The sequence below is a fragment of the Amblyomma maculatum genome, chromosome 1 (genome assembly GCF_055883805.1).
Source record: "Amblyomma maculatum isolate TAMU_Amacu chromosome 1, ASM5588380v1, whole genome shotgun sequence".
Classification (NCBI taxonomy): Eukaryota; Metazoa; Arthropoda; class Arachnida; order Ixodida; family Ixodidae; genus Amblyomma; species Amblyomma maculatum.
The window spans coordinates 130,589,840-130,612,808 of record NC_139344.1 but is presented as its reverse complement, the minus strand read 5'-3'; the positions used below and the strand labels follow the sequence as shown (position 1 = coordinate 130,612,808).

At 47.9% G+C, this 22,969-nt stretch overlaps 1 protein-coding gene across 3 annotated transcripts in view; it reads left to right on the top strand.

Annotated features, from left to right (window-relative positions):
- Positions 1 to 1,538: 1,538 nt before the first annotated feature.
- Pde11 (Phosphodiesterase 11) overlaps positions 1,539 to 22,969 on the top strand; it is a 475,368-nt gene continuing 453,937 nt past the window's right edge. For all 3 annotated transcript variants that reach the window (XM_084588987.1, XM_084588988.1, XM_084588986.1), the window contains exon 1: positions 1,539 to 1,948. In XM_084588987.1, coding sequence (XP_084445113.1) covers positions 1,939 to 1,948 — 10 coding nt within the window. In that variant the 5' untranslated portion in view covers positions 1,539 to 1,938. The remainder of the gene's footprint in view (positions 1,949 to 22,969) is intronic.

The window sequence follows — 22,969 nt, the reverse complement described above, 5'->3', positions numbered from 1 at the left end:
CATACTTATGCTTGTCTACCGTGAGGGTGATAGTAGCGATGACAATGACGCCGAAATTAGTAATAATTGCAATGATGACAGTAGCGATGATAATGTGTGTGCATTTAGTTTACAGTGGTAATGAGAACAAACGGGAGGCACCCTGTGTAGCAGCACCGCTCAGGCTTTCGCATTTCTGGAGTGTAGATTCAATAGTGCTCTCGGAACGTTTTCCTTTGAGCACGGCCTATAGAAGCCACGACACTCTCGATTAGGCTTGACCGTGTGAAGTAGTGCTTTCGAGCTGAACTTATCCGGAGTTCAGCCTGGTTAGACCGATGATACCATACAAACCTTCGCTTAACTTGCCCGCACCAGGACACTTGAGCTGTGACGTCAGGACATGGCGGGACAGTCAGGAGTCAGGCTCAAGCAAGACCGTTGCTTGACTATGACGATCGCATGAGTGCTTTGGCACAAAAGGTTTGATTATCTTTAAGCACTATCTGTTATTGCCAATCCAAGCCAGTGAAAATCGAAGAAAAAAACCTACAGGATAATGAGTTGCGTGCCTTACTGGAGTACAGGCTCAATTCAGCGGCAGCAAAATATCTTTACGGATACAGAACGTTTTGCATTTCGCAGCTATGAATTCAACCATCGAATACTCTTGCCAGGGATAAAGGTCCGAATTCAGATAAAACCTCAAAAATTGCGCTGGCATCGAGTCACCATACTAGCAACGAACACACGCAGCACTCGAAATCAAATCAAAGTTTATTTCCCATCTACCCTGGGCAGCTTTACGCGTCTACACTCCTATTAATCTTCAGGGAAACAGCACAAAAAGTTTGTACCATTTTAAAACAAACGCACCAAAAGAATACGTGGAATGTTAGAAAGAACGCGAAAAGTGCGAGGTTAAAGGCCAATGATGCGTTTGTTTATTAAAATTTATTGCCTCTACGAAGCGTCGCATGTGGAGATTTGGATCAGTGGTATTCTTTCGCGAACGCTCTTGATGGGGCTGGGCCTGTTGCTTTGAGGACAAAACCTAAGGGCAATTGAGACTCTCCGCCTGTACTCCGTATCGAGAAGGCTTGCGAACATTACGAGCGGCCGCGTCATATTTCCGATTGATCCGAGCCTTGCCGACCTCTGCTGAAGCAAGCCAACAAATTTCGCGAAAGCAATTCCCCCGACCATTGCGCCTGTACTTTTCGAGGGTTTCCCAGAATAGGGACGATCACCGCTACCGTCATCCGTTTCCTCCAAGCACATAGGTCGATTTGGCCCTTTCTCGTGCTGAGTAGAGTGCATAAGCTTGCTCAACACGCGTAACTGTTGCGCGGACAGATGACACTGTTCAGTTCCAGCTCGGGACCGTTACGAACAACGCGCTTCGCTGGAAAAGCTTTCACCGCACCCTTCGCACCCACTCTCTCCCGTATGAAGCAGGTCGGCTTTTGCGCTCAGCAACAGATGGCGCGACGCGAGCGCTCCTCAGCAGCCTCTCCGAGAAGTCCGGATGAGAGCACACTCTCGCTCACTCAGCCGTTTAGCGCAGCGCCGCTGCTCTTCTGCCGCGCGAGCCCGGCAAGTTCGCTTCGGCAACGTGCTTCGGAGGCGATTCCCGCGCCGGCGTGTGTCGTGCGCTCTCCCGGCCATCTGAGCAAGAGCGAATGCACATGACGGTGTTCGTGTTGGCTTGTGCGGAACACGCCCAGTGGTAGCTGCGGACTTCCGACTCTTATCCGCGTGCTGAGAACTCTCGACTGCTGTTCGTGCGTGCTGGACACACGGGCTCAACTTGGTGGTCCAGGCCCTTTGCGGCGTCTCTCGTGACTGGCGCATCTCCAGAAACAATCCGCATCGCTCAAGTGTAGGATAATCAACGCCTTCCAGTACCTTTGGCAACGACTCTGAAGTAGTCCAGTGGACTCTGCCATCTCACAAGTCATGCTGCCAGGTGAGCCTTGGGCAAATTTCTGGCTGTAAAAGCACGCGCTCATTTGTATCGGACGGAGATCCGCGGCACACCTCTATCAGCCGCTCCGTGGTAGCCGTCTCGGTACAGTCGACCCGCCGGCGATAACGAGCCCGCCTGCTTGGCCACTTTTTTTCCTGGCCGTGACGGCGTCGTGGTGTCGCGGCGGTTACGGCAAACCGCACGTACTACCTGCGAGGTCGTGCGCGGTGCTGCGTTTCGAAAATACCACGGCGCCTTACCATAGAGTGGACGTACTACGCGAAGACCGCTCAACTCTCGACGTTGCACGAGGTGCCTGTGCAGTGTTTGCTGCCCTCGAGACTGGATGTTATTCGCGCTAGTCGCCGCATTTTTGTTGCTGCGCGTCGTCTGCTCGCCCGCAGCTGTTGCCTTTACAACGCGGTTGACAGCTGCTGCGCACGTTATTATATTATAGCGCGCGGAGGCTCTTTTATTGCGCCTGCTCTCCACTGTAAGGCTCTGTGTGTCTAAGTGCGTGTGTGTGTGCGTCCGTGTGTTAAAAGAAACACGCACGCACACGCAACGTCAAGTGCGTTGACTGCTCGTTCTTGTGTTGGCGCGGTGCGTAAACAAACCGTCTGCTGCTGCCTCCGTCTGGTTTCGGTTTCTCAACGCGAGGAATGGCCCCGCACGCGCGCTGCCAGTGTCTAGGCATACCACGGCTGAATCCTCCCATCGGCGCTGTCGACACGTTGTTTTTAATGGATCACGCCGCTAATAATCGCTGCCAGCTGCCTGCCTCGCTCTTGCAGGATGCCGCAAAACCGAATTCCAGAGGCGTACTCCTGGAGCCAGTAGATGACGACATGACGAGGAAAGATATAAAAGTTCTCACTCGCCTCCTGGACAGCAAGATCACACGCGTGCTGGCTTGGAAGACGGAGAGAAATGTGGCGTGACCAGCCTTGTAAAGATCGGAAATATCCATAAAGGTTATCGTGAAGATGTCAACGGGTATGGGTTTCTCCAACTCCTTCTGGATGCTCCCGTCAGTTTTTATTTCTTTTCTTTTTTCGTATATGACGGGTGCATTACTTGCCATATGCCTTTTATATTTTTCCCACATTGTAAGTTTGGGATGTCTTTTTCATTTATGTTTATTGCTCGAAAACGGGAAAGAGGAGAGCTAAACAACAGGTTTTCCTTCTAATTTTCTCTCGTTGTTTCCTTGGCTTGTCGGCATTTATTACCACCAACCCGCATCACTGCTTCTACCTGATCGAATTTCCACATGGAATACTTTTTGGGCAAATTCTTGCCTTTATATTCTCATGAAAAGCTTCTTAGTAGTCGGTCGGCGTGCTGGAACGCGGAGGAATCAGCCACGTAAGGCAGCACATAGCCGAGACGCCCCTCAAATATAATTCGCAAGCGCCCGACTTCACTGCCCCGGCCAGCACAAACTACTGAAATTTTGGGTGGCATTGTGCTGTACTCGATTTCAGGCGTTCCGTTTTCCTCAAATTGCTGCAGACGGGGCACGTCGCATTCGATGGGCGCAGAAGTTAACTGTGAGCAGGACTGGCGCCTTCTACGTGCCCCGAAAATATCAGTGCACTCTCTTTCGTCCCCGCATATGTTGCCACCCTCCACGTCAAACTGCGGATCAGACTGAAAAGAACCTGCGGCTTCTTTCGTTGCGGTTGAATGTCTGAGATGCTGTGCCAGCGCGTCATTCGAGTACAGGTCCGTGTACAGGTCCGTGTAAGCCAGCCTTACTCACACCGGCTGGCTACTAATGCTGGTGTCCTTACTAAAACCGTAATAAAGGATATTCTAAAGGCTTATTTTGACATGTAGACTGAAATAGTCATACATAGCCGAGTATGCTATATATTACTAGCATGTGTCGCACATAAGTGAGGCTATGCATGTACACGTAATCGGTGCATCCGACCCTTTCCGCTTAGTTAAAAGTGAACGCGTTTTCTAGACGACTTTTCAGAACTTTGCAGTAGCTTGAGAAATAAATCGCTGTCGTTCGTCGCAGAAAAGGGCGACAAGCGAATTAGATAAGTTCAGAAGCGTTTCGAGCGCCTCACGAAGCGTCTGCAGTTCTACTACAGCGCAGTTTTCCGGATACCACGCGTTCTCACTGCCGCGATGAGTGAGCAGCGGTGTATAGTGCTTTATCATAGGAGACGAAGAACACGGGCACTCACTTCCTGCTCAGTGCTCCCTTACCAGTGTTATATTCAAAACAATGGAATCAGGAGGCTTGTTGTATATTTATGCCGCTGCAAGCTGCCTGTGAAAGGGTTGTCTACGCTGACGCGTTCGTCGCATTTGTTCGCGGGAATACCAGAGGACGTGCTGACCAACAAGAGTCGATAACGTCCGACGGGTGCCTTCGTTTTCCGACCTGCTACTCTAACCATCGGAAGGGAGCTTTGTCCTCTCGGCATTTCGTGCGGGTGCAGGCGTTTGTATCAGCCTAGTACACGTCCGACAAATATCGCTGGTAAACAGGAAACGTACCTGTGGATTTCCCATGTCCTGGCCCTAAATAGAAGACATGCATACTGCACGTGTTGCCGAGCGCCGCTGAAAGGAGTGAGCAATGAAGTACGTAAGTTATACATATATAATAATATGCTGCATATATATATTTTTTTTTTTTCTGCTTATACGAGCTTTCCTGAACCCCCGTAATGAAGGAAGAAAGGTTCGCCACCGCAACTCTAAGTACGGGGAGCATCAGATGCCCAGCGTCGCGTTACGAGAGCGAACATTACGCGTACTAGCACGCGTAGTAGACAAACAGCCTAGCTCGTGCGGACCTCTTCCGCCTCCAGTATCTTTGCAGCTCAGCAGCACTCGTGCTTGTGTGTAGCGAAGCAACTCGAGGCTTCCCTACGCCTGGAGAAGTGTGGTCTTATGTGAATGGTGTCTTTGTTTTTGCTGGCATCTTATTCCAGGTGAAAGCCGCCGGCATTGTTTGTAAAGATAGAAGGAGATAAGAGAATGCGGCGCAACCGCCGATCGATCTGGGTTGCTGGGAATCTACGCGCGGCATTCCGAGTACGGCGGAATGCAGCAGAGACACTCACCATAGGACGGAAGACACTCGAGTGAAGCGCGCATCCGACTTGCCCGTCCCGGTGCTTTGTTGGCCGGGAGCGTCAGGAGCGTCACCGCGTTCGCGTAAAGTTCGAATGGGCGCGTAAAACAGTGGGGACTGTGCAGCTGCTTCGGAGAGTTCAAATAATGCCGGTTGCACACGGGGGTACTCCAGAAGGAACGCGCTGTCGATCGTTTCGGCAGCCAGTTGCACATTTCCGCACGGGCGACTTTGACGGTCGTTACCCCGACTGTCAGTCGGAATGACCATCGGGTAACTGGAGCAGCATCGAGGGTTCTCTTCCGAGAGCCTCCGAGCGACGACATAAGCGCGCACGCGCTGCACTTTCAGCGTAAGTGCGCCGCAGACGAACGTGCAGAAAGTGCGAGTTTTGCGACGCCTTAAAATACGGTCATGCTTCCTTTACGCTTTATTTTGCGTGAGTTATGGCGTCACGGTTTGGGTGATTTCGTTTATTCCTCTGCAATCTAGTGATTGTGCTCCGTCGAAAAAAAAATAAATGAATGTCAACCAAGATGGACACCCTACCGGCGCCATGCGTTTCCTTTCTTTAGCGGAGTCGTTGAGTGCAGATTGTAAACTAGGTTATACGCGCTTAGCTGAAACAGTCGATGGCCCCATCTGTGGATTTCAAGAGATACTCCCTGTGGCCCGTCTTTTCCAGTGTCAGTCGGCAGAGGAACATACAAGACAACTAATCCTGCACGTAGGATCACTAAAAGAACTATCGGCCAGTTCACTTCCGTATATTACAAGGTTTCGAACACAGTAGCTAAACACACCCTTCATTTTTTTTTAATTATTATTATAAATAAGCGATGTATTGTGCCTATTCAACATGATGTTTGGAGTGCCATTTTTACAGTGATACAGTTGATTGAAAGAGTCAGCTACTTTTTTGAGGTTATAGACAATCGTCGGCAGGAGATGTGGCATGTGTAGACTTCTCGAATGCTTTCAATGAAGTTCCCTATTGTAAACTTCTTCTTAAACTGCGCAGGTTAGGAATCAGTAAAACTACATAGTGATATGGATTAAGTCATTTTGATAACCGCTATCAAATTGTCAGAATGGAAAGCATAGAATTTGAAAAGCGTAAATTCTGTCGGGGGTACCATAGGGCTTAGTTTTAGGTCCACTTTTGTATTTGTTATATATTGCTATACGAATCTGCGATAGGTAAAACTAATTTGTGCACAGAGTTTGAGAGCCGCGCTACTCAGAACGGGTGGCTCCGCTCTTCAACTTCATCTCACGCCTTGTGAGCGCAATGTACGAATAAAAATGATATTCCTGCTATCGTTGGACCGCCTGCCAAATTTAAACTTTTTGCCGGTGATTGTTTAATTTATTCTGCTGCAGCTAACCCAGCAGATGAGATTAAAATTAACAGGTGCCTTCAGTCGTTAAACTCATGGTGCCTGAAATGGGACATGGAAATCAGCGACCAAAAATCAACTTACATGTATGTAATTAAAGCAGAATGTTATACCCTTTCAATGTAATATCAGTGAGAATTCTTTAGACGAAGTGCTTCAAATATTAGAGAGTGACACTAACACATAATCTTAATTGCCGCAGCCTTATCGAAAATACCTATCTAAAAGCCTAATAGAAACGAAAAAAGTTGCCCAGTGCGACTAGAGAAATTAAATTGACTGGCGACAAGAAATTTGTGTGGCCAATTATAGAATACGCAAGTACAGCGTGGAGTCCGCAACGAAAAGGTTTAAAACAGAAACTGGGAATATTATAAAGGATTTCAGCGCCTTTTATATTTTTTAAATATCGCCGCACTAATTCGGTCACAAAAATGTTAAAACAGCGCGATTAGAATGACTATAAATAAGAAGAAGCCTAGAAATTTGAACTTTCTTTTTCTGATAATGGGTGATAATTAAGAACTAATATATACTATGTTATACCTCATCCTAAATGTTGCCCACGCAAAAATCATTGTAAAGTATTACATACAACCTGTTACAAATCGTGTTGATCTGTATCGCTACTCCTTTTTTCCCAACGCAGTAGTAATCTGGAACCAGTTACCAAGCGATGTTGTTGGCCAGACAGATGTAGAAAATTTTGAGATAGGTATAAGCATGTTCTTGCAGGATTGTTGTGCAAGTTTGTAATTCTGTTTTATTGAGTATATTTTAGCGATGCGAATTGGGCTTGTATTTTTAAATGTTTCTTCTCCTGTAATGGTCCTCATAAGGAGGTTAGCCGTATGAATGAAAATAGATAGACTACATAAACATTATCCGTGACGTCATGAGAATCTTTGACGCATTTTACTGGAGATCCTCCTCGGAGGCGTATCTGCCGCTTCGCTCTTGAGCTGTATCCGATTGCACTCACGGCGTTTCATGGCTTTAGCATATGGTCACTGAAAGTAAACATTTCGTAAGCGAATGCAATAAAGCCACTGAGCTTCGTTCTTGGCGTCCCTCGATCTCTCTAACACTTGTGCATAAGAAGGAAAAGCGCAGGTGTACTCTTCCATAGCTTTCGCCGAATGCCATTTTAAGATGAGGCAGTTATATTACGTCTCTGCTTAAGCCCAAGTCAAGCTTAACCTTCTTCATGGTGTGAACTTTCTTCCAGCTTCCCGTGGCACTTGTCCAAACGTCTAGAGATATACATCTATCTGACCGGGAATAAAATACGCGGCGCCCGTGAACGAAGCCAGAATTATCCCCGCTATCGCGGCCGTCGCAAACCTGTATACCCTAATCGTGAGAATCGGAAACGAGAGGCGCGAGCCCGACAAAGGCTCGTCGCGTCGTCTCCGGGAGAACTTTGTTGGCCCCGCTGCGCCCGAAGTCTGTTGACTCTCCAGCTTATCGCTGATTTGTTTAAGTTCCGCGGCTGCGCTCATAGATGGTGAGATAAAGGGCCCGCAGATTTATTCCGCGCCTCACGTCAGGAGGAGCACAAAGGTTCGAGACATCGGAGCGTGCGTATACAAAGAATGAAGGTCGACTCAGCGCTCCTGGCAGCGAATAAGATGCGTGCAAATCGAATGGTTACTGTGTCATTAGAACTAAAAAAAAAAAAAAAAAAGCGGCCCTCATTGAGCAGAACGACTGTAGCGACACTGATTAAATTGAACACACTCTTCAACATTGCTTTTTATCACAGGAGAAGTAGCAGGAGGAAAGACGAACCGGGAGAAGAAATCGCGTTGCTGTATACGCTGCATTGAGGGAAAGGGCTGAAGGGATACAAAGGTGTAGGAGAAAATGAACTAAGAATCTAAAGCTTGCGGCAAGGTCATAGCCTATCGTGCGCAGGCCGAACACTCATGAAACGGAGCAGTCCCTGGCAGGTCCTTACCGCCGGTGATCGCTGCGGCGACTGTACGAAAATCTCTGTCAGCGGGTGTGAATCAAGACGCTCTAGCGCCTGGTATATAAACTGTCTTACGGCACTTCATACACAGGTAATATAGAAAACAATCCAGGTGCATCGTGCTTAAACCAGCTCGAATGCGCAAAAGCTGAACTAAATTCTGTAGCGACGCACCGACAACACGATGAGGACGACGTTGCCAGATGGGTACGCTTGAATTCCGTTACCTAAGCGATTTAATCGGCCGGCGAGAGGTGTGGTGTTTACCCAGGCCGCCTTTACTCTGCATGCTGCGCAATGTCCCAACAGTCGTCAGCTGACGCACGAACCCTGCTGGCCGCTATCGGGCTCTATGAGCATCCTTAGGCATGGGACTAAGAGAGGCACAACTTTTCAGTAAATCGAGAACGTCCGCAGTTCACCTCATAAAATATTTCACACGATAAACCGCAGATTAGCTAAAAGATTCGGCGAAAGCGGTTATTTCTCGCAAGTGTGACGCGCATGCAGGTGCGGCTCCTTCGTGCTTACGCTTCCTACACGCTAGCTGCCGCTCGGTCTTCCAGTAATACGAGACTCGTCCGAGATCGGAGTGTAAAGGTATGCTCACTGCGGTTGGCTCGCTGTGGCCACTGTACGAAAATCTTCTCCACCAGCCGGTCAGCATTCCTTGTGTGTGTGTGTGTGTGTGTGTGTGTGTGTGTGTGTGTGTGTGTGTGTGTGTGTGTGTGTGTGTGTGTGTGTGTGTGTGTGTGTGTGTGTGTGTGTGTGTGTGTGTGTGTTGGGGGCCCGGATGTGCGCCCACTGGAGGAACAGCCTCCGGAAGTGGCGTCTTTAATAAACACCAGCCGAATGATACGACCCACGGTTTCAAGCAGGTGCAAGGTCGGCTCCGTATAACGGCTCTCGCCGTAAAACGAGGGGAGAGAGAAGGGTGAGAGGGCATGCCGAACGGAAAGAGCCCCCAGCTAGTCTACTTAGGAGAAAAAAAAAAAAAAAAACAAAAAAAAAAACACCGCCTTGAGATGAGTTGAGTTAGTGAGATTAGTTAGTCGGGAGTTAGAGCTTCCGTATGAACAGCTTAAGAATCACTACATTTCTAAATTAACGGCTTCGCGTGTCTTATTGCCTGTCACGTAAACGAATAAGAAATTAAATATGCACTATTGCACTTGATTAGCACTCGTGTCTACGAGGCGGCCAATGCTCCCGTTTCTCAAAAGACAAGAACAAAGCTGGCTTCTCTTTTCCAAGTTCCCTGAACTTCGGACGGTGTGTGTGCTGCAGAGATATGATTCCAACTCGCTGACAAAGAGTGCATTGTGCGCGAGTAGTTCTTTTGCTTAATTTCTCTCCTTTTCTTGTCCGCGCGAAAACAAGGAATGGCCACGGGTGTCCACGTATCCCTTTTGTGCACGCTGAGCAACATCACCAGCGTGCACCGGACCACGCGTGCAACGAGGATGAGCGACGCCGTTGTTGCTGTGCTACGGCGCACACTGTGTTTCCACGCACTTCCGGTGTGAGCACGCGTTGATTCGGATTACGTTGGTAGCGGGTGTGATATAGCGTCCTCGGTCGGTCTTTTTGCGTTTACCAAAAAAAATAAAGGGACACTACATATGGTTGGTTTGGTTTGTGGGGTTTAACGTCCCAAAGCAACTCAGGCTATGAGAGACGCCGTAGTGGAGGACTCCGGAAATTTCGACCACCTGGGGTTCTTTAACGTGCGCTGACATCGCACAGCACACGGACGCCTTGCTTTTCATATATATATATATATATATATATATATATATATATATATATATATATATATATATATATATATATATATATATATAGGGACACTAAAATAAAGGGACACTATATATATATATATATATATATATATATATATATATATATATATATAGGATGCGAGAACAATTAACGTACTTGGCCGCTTAAAAAATAATAGAGCGAAGGGTACGCTTCATTTAAAGAAACATTTTATTAGACTCGACGTTTCGATCGGAAACCGATCTTTCTCGATCGGTCGACCGATCTTGAGAAAGATCGGTCTCCGATCGAAACGTCGAGTCTAATAAAATGTTTCTTTAAATGAAGCGTACCCTTCGCTCTATTATATATATATATATATATATATATATATATATATATATATATATATATATGTATGTATGTATGTATGTGTGTGTGTGTGTGTGTGTGTGTGTGTGTGTGTGTGTGTGTGTGTGTGTGTGTGTGTGTGTGTGTGTGTGTGTGTGTGTGTGTGTGTGTGTGTGTGTGTGTGTGTGTGTGTGTGTGTGTGTGTGTGTGTGTGTGTGTGTGTGAAGGGGCAACGTATACATAAAGCAATTAGCGAACGCTACAGATGCATGCTCATAACCGCAGTTGTAAAGACAACTCGGCTTGGACCGTGAAAGTCGTCTTCTCAAGTTTAGTGTCCTGTGGACTTTCTGTAATCTACTGGACCACTTGAAATTCGGAAGCCAGTGAAAAGTTTGACAGTAAAGTATGTGCATCATTTGTATTAGGGGCCTTCCGCTGCGATGCAATATCACGCTGAATAGAGTTGCGCTGGGCCATTGCCATTGCGCCATGCTTGTAAGTCTAATCACTTGATGTGGGCATCTTGGTGATGTCGCCTGGCAGCTCGAAACAGATATCTTGGTCTAAAGAAGCCACAACGCAGTACCGATGTTTGTATTTCGACGAATAGGTTCAAAATGGAATGAATAAGAAAAGCGAACAGATAAAATCACTCAAGTATAGGCAAGAAACTCGCCTCGGGGACGTCGCGAGCGCCTCTGGGGAACCGCTTTATGGTCGTCATAAGCGCAGTGCAGCGCGAAGTGCACCATACGCTGATGTCCGCGACCGCGCTCCCCTAGTGCCGTCGTCGCTGTGGTCGCGAGCTGTCGAAACCTCGCAAGCATTAGACCAATTCACGACGACCTTGCGACGTCGCCGAGCGGTTGCCTGTGGCATCTTTGGGTTGCTGCCGCATCCTCGCTCTGCGATTTAGCAATAGGCGTCGCTTGAGCAGTCGCGGCGCGGGCAGGCGCGGGCTCTTTCCGGAGCTCTCGGCGGCGGGACTTCCTCTTTCCGCTTGCCGGCAGCAGAGCCAATGCAGGTGTTCGCCGCTTCGATCGTCCCCCGCAGCGCTTTTGTCGAGCTCACTTTTGGTTAGCGCGACAGCGCTCGTTGACTGAAGTATGTTCTTTCTATCGCCAATCCAAGAGCCACGTTTTCGCTAACAGTTCCGTGTGTGCTGAAGTTAAAGGGTTAAAGGAGCACTGCAGAAATCCGGCAAAGTGTAGCAAACCGCTCCGTTTAATCCAGCATGGCACGATGAAGAATTCGGCAGTCTGTGTGCGTCGTTTTATGGTTTTTTTTTTTTTTTTTTTTTTTTTTTTTTTTTTTTTTTTAGTGCTTACTAGCTTGCTATGCTTTGTTCGCGGTTGCGCCTTTCTGTGGAGGCTGTGTGTAAAGTCCGTTCACGGTGACGACTGATAGGGTGCCGGCCTCTTTCTCCACTGCCGATTGCTGTCCGAGTCGATAATTTCCGAAGATCGATCGCTTTCTGCCGTCTCTGGCTCGTAGTCAATGGTTGCCCGCCAGTACACCGAGTCGATTATTTGTTAAGCGTCGATGGGATACTGATGATCTCCTTAGCGACTTTCACCGGGAGTCGGGCATCCATGGTCGTCTCCTCTGCCTTCCACCACTACATCATCGCGCGCTACCAAATGGGGCGCATGGCGCCAGCTGATGCGTCAGGCTTTCTTGCGGACCAACGCGCGATCGGCGTGACATGTCTGGTGCCGTACGGCCAGACATTGATCACATATGTGCTCCGAAAAAAACGCCGCGTACTTGTGATGGACAGCAACCGCAAGTGTGTCATTTGGGCCCCAAACGGATGTTCAGCGCAAATAGTGGTTGCGCACCGCTACCACGCAGCTTCGCCGCTGAGCGCTACTGACGCGTCTAAAGATCCGACTCGGTTTCGGTGTCCTGTGCTGCAATCAGCAATTGCACGTGCTCCTGTCCCACCTTACAATTACACAACGGCGCGAATATTGCTATGAATATTGCTCTGCTGCGCGCACGAGTTCACGTGGTTTCGCCGTGCATTGGCTTCGTGGGACGTGCCCAATAGCAGAGCATCTTCAGTCCTGAAGCCTAGATGCAGCACAATCATGTCCGGTCGTTCTTCCTCTTACGCGGGGCAAAAATGAGGTTTTCAACTCGTCACACTGTGCAGCTTTTGTCCGGAAACTGTGTCTACTTTTGATCTGATCAAGCATCCACCGATGTACGGGAAGGTAAAAGTGCAGACGTGCGCGGCTCAGGGCGCTGGGCTGATGCAAAGGTTGAGAAAAGCAGGGGAAGCGAACTCGGTGGCACGGACGGAGCGCAGGGCCGGGAGTGATGGGCTGTTTTGCCCTACTTAGGAACACCACCACCGCCCCGATTACGCCCGCGAAAGATGTATCTACTTCGCCAGAACCCTGGACTCATTTATATCTCCCTGGCCTCCATATAAGGCAGCGGCAAGAAAACGGCAAGGAGAAAAATGACGCCCTGTTGGCAGCCTCGGTCGGGAACGAGGGGGAGATGCTGCCGCGAAGCGAAGTCTCGGCATCACTAAGACTCATCGCCACACGCGCCACAGGGCCTGGATAGCTTCTCAGGCGATGGGCCGCGGCCCATTGATTAGTTTCCTTACCCGAGGCGTCAACGTGCACACCAGGCCACCGGAGCAAGCCTGCGGCTTAGTTGAAGCAGCGTGTCAGTGACCTCAGCCGGGCCGTCCGTGGCGTGCGGCCTCTAATGCGCCGCCGGCACGGGTCCGCGTGAGTGTCGGTAATATACCTCGCCTCGATTATGTTGGGTGCAGCGTAGCTGTGTCCGCTGCGCGGGAGCGACACCAGCGTTCCCGCATGCTTTCTTTCCACTGCTGTGAACGCCCTTACAGAATTTGACGTTTCTTTGATAGCTTGATGATTTTGTGAGTGTAATGGCGTCGTGAATGTCGTAAATGAAAATTGCGGTGTCCACTTGTGAGGTCCATGTGCGCCTCGGTCACAACATACACGTGAAATGAGGACTGGATGCCCCGGAGTATGCGACATTTATGGTCGCCTGAGCCGGATGGTTCGGGTGCATATAACAGGGAGAAAAATGTAAGAGCCTCTGCTCCTTCCCCTGTGAGCTTCGGAAGTAGATCGGCGGGTAGCGAAGGAGGCACGTCGGAGAATGCTCCAGGAAGGCTCGCCGCAACTACGTGAGCAGTTCCAGTGATTCGCGTAGAAAAGTGTATACGCACTATTTAAAGACGAGCCATTTCTGCCTCTTCACTGCATAGTCCAAGAGAGTCACCACTTTGCTGCCAGGAGCCCCACCCGTGTGTCCCTATTTTCATGTGAACTAGTTGTGGTGAAGCACGTTGTGCAACGTTACCGATTGTCACGTAACATGCACGTTTGTGACCAGACGTTAGAGCCGAGGAGGAACGTATACATGCCGTATGCTGCATGCCTGTCGCGTGGCGGCAGGTAGCACACCTCGACGCGTCTCAAGCATCAGCTGCGCGAAATTTACGTTTGGCGGTGCGGTGAGGCTCGTTTTCCAAAGCGGGGCTTTCGTGCCACAGCGGGCGCTGGTCCACTGCTGTAATTTGCTGCGCGAAGTAGGGCACCCAGACGCGTGTGGGGCGATATTGAGCAAGTGTCTGGCATGCGGTGCCTATTACTGAATAAACAAAACCTCGTTGGTGACGATTTCTAGCAGCGCCCATTATGTGATCAGTTTCGCCCCACCGGCTAGCGCAATTATAAGCTTCACTCTAATGAGTATCACGTGAATCCTGACAGAGAAGCGCGTGGCTATGTGCTGTTCGAGAGCTGCTCGTGTACTATCGGGGACGAAAGTCTCTGCACCGTACGTCTGACGATTTTGGACTATAAGCACGGTGTAAACGAATTATCACCTCATTTCTCTAGCAAACACGAAAGAAATACATATAAGTCCAACCTTCGCATCAACAGGTGTGATCCGAGACTACTGGCCGGCACGAAAGTTAAGCGCTTTGGTTGCAGATTTGCTTAGTCCACAGACTTTTGCCCCCGATAGTAGGTAGGAAGAGAAAAGCTCAAATGCAAAGACTGTGGGCATACGAGATAGAGGTCAAATTTTCTAATAGACGAAATCATCGGTCGCGTTAGACGATAACAACGTGCAAGCGCGGTGCGGCCAGTCGCTTTCTTGGTTCAGATCGAAGGCCGTCGAATGCTTATAATCGGAAAGTCGACTTCTGTGCTCACCGGCCGCAGCAACTACGGATGGATACGAGACATATATTGGGTGTAACCATGGTAGAAAACAATAAAGAAAAAAAGCACCGTAAATACGGATATTTTGTGCGCAAAACTAACATCGGCGTTATTCGGCTAGCTGTGATTAAGGCTAATTTCAAACTCCGGGAGTTTTTTTGACGTGTTTTTAGTTATTTTTCTCCACGGTAATGCGGCCGCCGTGACCCAAAATCGAACCTCCGAGCTAAGTGTAATGCACCATTTTGGGAATGCCGCGACGTATGGCGCAGAAGGTTGGAGGAGAGGCGCTGCAGGTTACGTTGTAATCGTAGGGAAGATCTAACTTTAAAGAAAATTCAACTTTCGGAAACCGCTCCGTCAAAACTGCGCATCATTTCTCTGGCATCATTCAGTCAGCCCGTGTGACTATATATCACTATCGCCATTCGAAGCTCCGCCTGGTCACCTGCGTTATCGTCACCATTGGCTACGGGCGATTATCCCTCTCTCCTGCGCGCAACAAGTGAGTGATGATGGTTTGCTGGGATTGGTCAGTGAGGCCGACGCATTCTCGAAACCTTAACAAAGACACGGGAATAAAGTTAAGTGCTTCCGATACGGCTTTCCTGGTGATAGATTGTAACAGCATGCCGCCGTCTCACAGCGTTGTTTCCTAACCGTTGCCTGTAATAGCTCAACCCGCCATCGTCCTCTTTCATCCATCCAAGCTCATATATCTTCTTCACGGTTGCACCGCTTGCGTGGGCTTTCCATCCAGGCCGGCTCGAGCAGGTCCAGCCTGCGTGCTTGTAGGGAGGCTGCGATGGCCCTTTTCTAGCGAAACATTTTTCCCTCTCGGCTTACAGCGCAAACGCAAGCGTCCAATTTCCCCATAGGAATAGAATCGTCGTTTCAGTCAGTGCTCTGTGGCCGGTTAGTAAAGCTTTCCACGAAGCAGGAAGACAGATGTGCTTGTCGCTTGCTCACACTGCGCACTCGGTAAGATCCCACGTGACGTCGCTAGCAGAGAAAGACTAGATCATGTCTTCGCAACTTCTGCAGCTGCGCTGCTACATGCATGATCTCAACTGTTTTTGCGTTTCAGTGTGCAAGTTAGCCCTGGTGTTGCACAACACGCCTGTTCTTGCATTATAGTTCCCCGACCGAGCAGATGGTTAACATAACTGGGCAGCAAATTTCACGCCCATATGGGCGTTACCAGGCAGCCAGAGCAGAGCGTCCTCCGCCGTTAAAGTGGGATCATGGGGAGAACGGTAATAACATTCTAATATTTAACGCACAACACGTGGTAGTGTGTACTTCGTAGAAGAAACGGTTAGAAGAAATAAGAGTGTTGCACCAACCATTTGACCTTGATTTTGGCATCTAGCATCCGCTGAATGAAACCAACTACTTGTTCGCTAAGGGAAGCAGCCGCTACAAAGCAGAGTGTTGACGTTTTAAGATGCTTTAGGCGCAATTCTCTAGACACCTTGCAGCGGAGGAGATGCATGAACTGCGAGAGTAGAGCACCTTAGTTTGTCACACCTTTCAGCACCCTATTGGGATCGTGCTGAGCAAAAACGCTATTGTGTTGGAGTATGGAAACTGTATACTACTATAAAAATGACCTCTTGCACGTAGACCCGATGCAGTTACAAGATGTCGGTGATCACCTCAACACATCTCAATAGGTGAATGAAAATGTATCGCGTAGCATATACCAGGTGTAAAGTTTGCAGGGTGGATTTAAGTGGTGGCAGCTAATTTTCAGCAAAATGTACACCCCTTGTCAGAAATACGCAGTAGCCGCCACAATGTGTTTGAAAGGACGCCGAAAACATTTCCAGACAGGTCACTCTCCCCTGGCCAAAGAAAGAACGGACATCGACAGTGATATCACTTGTCGATACCCAGAGCACGCCAAAGGGCCCACCTCAAGCATGACTATGTGCGAAATGACCACCAGAGCGTTAACTGTGCGAAAGGCACTTGAACTTCTCGCAGAAAGAACTTTAATCCATGTCGAAAACATCACTCGAAAACATTTCACTTGAGGAACTATAATGCTTTCGCACTAATACACGTGAGCAGTGACAAGCGTCTTTATCGAATTCTTTTTCCTCTAACCAAAAAACGCGACGAAGGTAATTTCTCAGATTTCTCAGAGACAATGTTTGTACTATAATATGTTTCACAATTTTCCTTACGACTGTCCTATTCAGCCTGCTCATCGTTCTTCAGCCCGCACAAGCCACCATAAGGCCGTTTACCCTCCTCCTGCTTGCACCGTCACCCATCTTCAGTCCTTCTTTGTCCAAACAGCTCGTGACTGGAACAATCTTCCCACAAGTGCCATCCTTCATACAAGTAATGCCGAAAGTTGGGCGAGTTGGTGAACGTTCATGGTGGAAAATAGCGCAAAAAGTACACGAAGGACGGAAGGACGGAAGCCACAGAGACATTGTTTTATTAACACCAAATTGTTTGCCCACCCCTCATGTAAAGCCCTCAACCAAGGGCCCTTGAGGTATCTGAAATAAATAAATAAATAGAAGATTGCCACGCGAGCCGGTGCCCAGTTTGTGCAGAGACAGTCGCGACCAGGGTAATACGGAGCACTTCCTTTGTAATCGGACTCCTTTCATGTGGCGTAAGCTAGCAAACTTAAGGACTGTTTGGTATTTACGCAAATAAGTGTGGAAAAAAAAAAAGAAACATTAGCATGAGATCAACGAAGACGCCGCATCGCTATTGTATCTCGAGGTGAACAAATGAGACGTTACTTTCTCTTCTTTTTTTACGCTATGCCCAGCACCAAGTTTTCCCAAGCCTGCCCCGCCACTGCAGGTGGCCGTCAGATCTCTTCGGAGAGCTAGGTATAGAGGCGGTCTACCTTCCCGAATGCTTTCATCAGCTGCCCCCGTTCTTACCCTACGCCCGAGTTGTGGTCTCTCTTGCAACCCGTCAGCTGCGTTCGGGACTCTCAGCATCGTTATCGGTCACTTGGGAGTGGGCTCCCATCGAAGGGTAAGGGAGATCGGCAGGACTGCATAGGTGATTCTACCGGAAGCTCGAGCTTCGAAGGGCGACGTGGAGGGCCGACAAGTGCCGCCCTACACACGCTGAAAACAACAGCAGAGCACACAAACGAGTCCAGGATGGGTTTGACCCGCTTTTATGCCCAAAGGCGCTGCGGGCCTGTCGCAATCTTATCGCCGGCTGTCCACCGCCGCCGCTAGACTGTAGGTTCCTTGGCGCATAAACGCCGCTGCTTGGGCCTCCGCGTGTGGGGAGCGGTGCACCGACGGCGCGGCTCTGCGAACTCTCAGCTCAGCCCTGGCCGTAAACACCAAGAGAATAATAAAAAAAAAAAAAACGAGCGCAGCCACAAACTTTTCTCTCCTTTTTTTTTTTTTTTTTTTTTTTTTTTTTTTTTTTTTCCCATCGGATTGCTTGCACGGGCAGTCCACGCCGCTTTTCTCTGCTTCTCGGGAGAAAGCTTAGCCGCTTATAGCCCTTGTTCCTTTCGCTCCCCCGCGTGTCGCTCTGCGGGTTGTCGCTCGCAGTCGGATCGTATTGGGGCCAACCTGCGTATACACTGCTTGCTGTCTTATCCTGTCGACTGCTGGCCGACTGGCCGGCTGCCTAACTATTGATTGCGCCAGTGAATTACGATAAAGGTGGTTTGCTTTCTCATGTTTTCTGCAATGAGCGGCCGATAAGCGACGGAAGCGCGTAATTCATTCATTCATTCATTCATTCATTCATTCATTCATTCATTCATTCATTCATTCATTCATTCATTCATTCATTACGAACGTGTATTGGCAGAAGCTAATATGGGAATACGTCTCTGCGAGACAACCACTCTGAAAACCCGCTTAAATAAAAGTGGATTCTATTGACTGATTACTTCCTAATTGAAATCTGCTCAATATTAAGAGCGCAGCTTTGAATGAATTTATGAAAACATAAGGTTGCCGAGCAGACCAATAATGTTTGATGAAACAGTTTTGAGAAAGGCCCCATAAATATTTCAGACAGCGATGACTTCGGGATTCAATTTTCCGCTTTGCCGCTTTCCATCTCTTTGAAGCCTGGTGTATTCATTATAAGAACCCTTCCCCCGCATGAATTCATTACGCAGCGCGTCTGTTTTTATAGCATTGAATGAGATTTGTACCTTGCTTCCCAAGGGTTTCTGGCATTTTGCGACTGGTTGGCCACCGAATCGTATATTTATATGCACGTTGTGCGAAGAGTGCGCCCTTTTGTACCGAAATTCTAAACTTCGTTTCTTTGTTTTTTTTTTTTTTTTTTTTTTGGGGGGGGGGGGGGGTCCAGAAGCGACGTCCGACTGAGAGCTTCAGAGGCTTTCGTGGATGTTCAGGAGCATCCCTGTGAAAGTTTCAGGCGTTGCCTGCAGTAAACCAGCAATGGCGAACGTGTTGCTAAGTGATATGGGATTTAAAACCGGTGCGAAAAAAAGACGCGGGCGTAGGGAAATTAAAATTGAGAACTGAGGGAGGGTGAATGGGGAGACGGGCCTTTTCGGGCTTTTAATGTGACACCGTTACAGGAGGTCCCTTTCCCCAGAAAATCCGGGCGTCAGCGTTGTTAGCAAAAAATCGCCGGCACGGCTCTGGCGAGTGGTAAATTTGGTGGCCGACATGGCCGAGCACTGATAGGAAGTAAGGGTGCCTGATGTCACGTGACCAAATGGCATGGCCCATTTGGTCGGAACGGATCCCTCCTTTCAGATGGGAGGGTGAGATCAGACTCAGCTTTCCAACAGGAGCCTTGCATTCTTTGCCAGACATGATACCCTTATGCGCCCCGCAGGCATGTTCGGAAGGCTTGTTAAAGTGGGGCCTAAATCTACGTCGGGTGCCCTTTCGCGTAAAACAAGAATATTTTAAGGTGAAAGCCTTTAATGCCTCATTGTTGTCGGCATAATTTTTTCAGCAGAGGGTTGTCACCAGACGTGTCTTGCTTTCGAGAGCAAGAGTTAAAAATAAATGAATAAACCTTGGCTCCAATCGGGGAATCGAACCTCCATCCTTTGGATTTCCAGCCCAGCGCTTTACCAACTGCGCCACGCCCCAAATTCTTTTTCTTTATTGCATGAAAGTATTCCGAGCAATTTAACCAGGTCGCATTCCGCAACTTGTCAATACACAGTTACACCAGCATCGATCGAGGTACTTTGATCACAAATCAAAATTCCGGGAGACATATACATGTGTGAAGTAAATGTGACCAGGCAGAAAGAAGGTCGATCCTGCGCAGCATATACCCCCCGCACCATAACACATTGTTCTCTGAACAGACACTTCGATGATCGTGGTGGCTCTGCGTGGCGATCGCTCATGCGGCTCTTCCACAGGCTAAAAAGTCCCATGAGCACAAAAAGGTCACATGGCGCCTCAGAAGCTTCTTTTGTAGGCAAAAACCTTATAGTATAGGGCGTAATATCAATGTCCTTTTTGAGAGTCCGTTGAAGAATGTGTCCAAAAAGCACTGCATGACGGCAATACAGAAAGCAATGATCTATAGTTTCTGGCTACTGACACACGCGACAGTCTACTGACCATTGCACAAAAGTCCCTTTTGCACGAAGCCACGTTTTGACAGGTAAGGTGGATGTGTGAAGATTAAAAACAAAAGTCTTTGCGGCTGACTGTACATATATTCGTTGAACCCACTTTAATACACTATTGTCGAGAGAGGGGGAGGTATGGCTGCCAATAGATCGGTACAGGAAATAATGTCTCAATAAGAACTTTTTTCATCTGTCTTCTGGATAAACAGTTTAGGTATTCAAAGGAAAACCGTACAGTGAGGAAATGGAATGTTTCAGCAACTTCCTTAAGAAAACCCCACAAAGGACCCTTACTCCTATGACCAATGGGCGCAAACAAATTAGGCAAATGGGCACTTAATCGTCTATTAAACACAGCTAGGAGGAAGGGATGACTTGCTTTAAAAAAAAAAAAAAAAAAAAAAAAAACCTTGAAACAAGCTGATGAACAAACAAGCGCTGAAGAAAAGAACAGCTCCACCAGCCTCCAGAGGGAGAAACAAATTATCTCGACGCATAGGCTCCCATTGAGAGCGCCACACAAAAGTAGCAAAAATTCTATGCATGGACTGTATACTTTGATTCTTGCACAATGCAATACCTGATATACATAAATAAGCTTAGAAATCAGGAAGACATTGCAAACTTGTGCTCGTGCAAATAAAGCCAGCTCCCTACCCATCCATGCCTGGGTTTGTCTCCTAACTGATGAGATCTGAGAATCCCATTGAGGCCCACTATTGCGATATTGATGCAAAGGAACCCCCAAATACTGTAAGTTTTCGGAGTACCACCGGATGCCGGCAAAACATTTAGGCTTTGTACCGCAGTGACCTAACCAGAACCCCTTTGATTTATCTAGGTTAAGATACGCCCCCGAACTATCACAAAAACGCTCAGTTACACGCAAAACCTCGGTCACATTCTTTTTATCAGTACAGAAAAGGGCAATGTAATCCGCATAAACCAAAACCTTAATTTCACGTTGCGATAGTGAGAAGCCACGAACTGCTTTGTTTTTGATGATACTACGACATAGGGGCTCAAGATATAACGCGAATAACAAAGGCGATAGAAGGCAGCCCTGTCGAACAGATGATTTGAGAGGGATCGGTTTGGTTAAGTTTTGATTAACAATCAGACTTGTCGTGGCCGCTTTATAACATAGTTCAATGCCTTTAAGCAAGACATCACCAATGTTTGCACTCTCCAACACAGCAAACAAAAAATCATGACGCACCTTATCAAAAACTTTTGCCAGATCAATCTGGAATAGGGCCACTTGACTGACCTCACCTGGCACTGTTTCTATCACAGAACGTGCAATATGGATATGATTTTGAATACTATGGCCTTTGATTCCACACGCTTTGTGTGGCCCTAATAAATCTAACGCCACAAGCTGCAGACGATAAGAAAGAACCTTAGCAAATATTTTATAATCCACGTTGCATAAGGATATTGGACGGTACCCTTCAACAGTTTTCAACCGACATGCGTCTGTGGTTTTCGGGATTAGTATGGTGTGACCAGTATAGAACGTGGGAGGCAAAAAGCCTTTGTCATAAGCTGCACTAAAAACTTCCAGGTGCTAAGGTAGGCATAAACGTTTTATAGAATTCGCTATTTAGACTATCTGGGCTAGGAGACTTTTGGCCCTGTAGTGAACAAATGGCCGACTTGACCTCATCTAAAGTAATGGATCTCTCAATGGTTTTCCTCTGCTAATCCACAAGACGAGGAAAATCTTCTTTTAAATGACTGAAACCAGTCCCACTGTTCGAGTTATTACTACCACTAAATAGCCACGCATAATAGTTAAAGAAGGCATTCAGAATACCAGGCGTGCCTGTATATACGTATCACTTCCGCATCGAATTTCTAAAACCTGCTTAGAAAGAGCTGCTTGCCTTTCATCACTAAAAGCACTGCGAGATGGTTGTTCATTAGCGAACCTCCGTGTTCGCGACCTAATCAAGGCACCCTGATATTTTTCTGCGCTAAACTGTTGTAACTGTGCTTTAATATTGTTGACGTCATCAAGACACGGTCCCGGAGAAATTCTTTCCAACTGATATAGCTCGTTCAAGGTGCGCTTCAATTCACGAATGTGAAGGCTCTTCAAGAATGTGATCCTTGATGATGCTTCAATTGCAAGACTCAACCTCCTTCTTAAAAAAATCCCACTTTTGAAAGACTGATAGATCGGCACGAGCCCACGCGTCTTTGAAGCACGCAACTACAGGCTGCTGAAAAATTTCATCCAAAAGAAGGGAATTATTCACCTTCCATAGCTCCCACTGCGGTTGGAGTAGACGTCTAGTATGCTTTGCTATCGGAACAGGTACCATGCAGTGATCGCTAAAAAATATCGGTCTCACCTAGTATCCATGCACAGTAGGTAATGTGCCAGCCGAAACGTAGATCCTGTCAAGTCGGCCATTCGAAGACGATTGGAAGTGCGTGAAATGTATACTATCGCTTTTTAGTCGGCCAATGTCAACAAGGTTATGCTCACAAACTAAATCAATGAGAACAGCAGCACTGGGGTCATAACATCCGCGATATGCTAATCGATCCTCATTGTTACATACACAATTGAAATCTCCCAGCAATAAAATTTCCCGAACTGT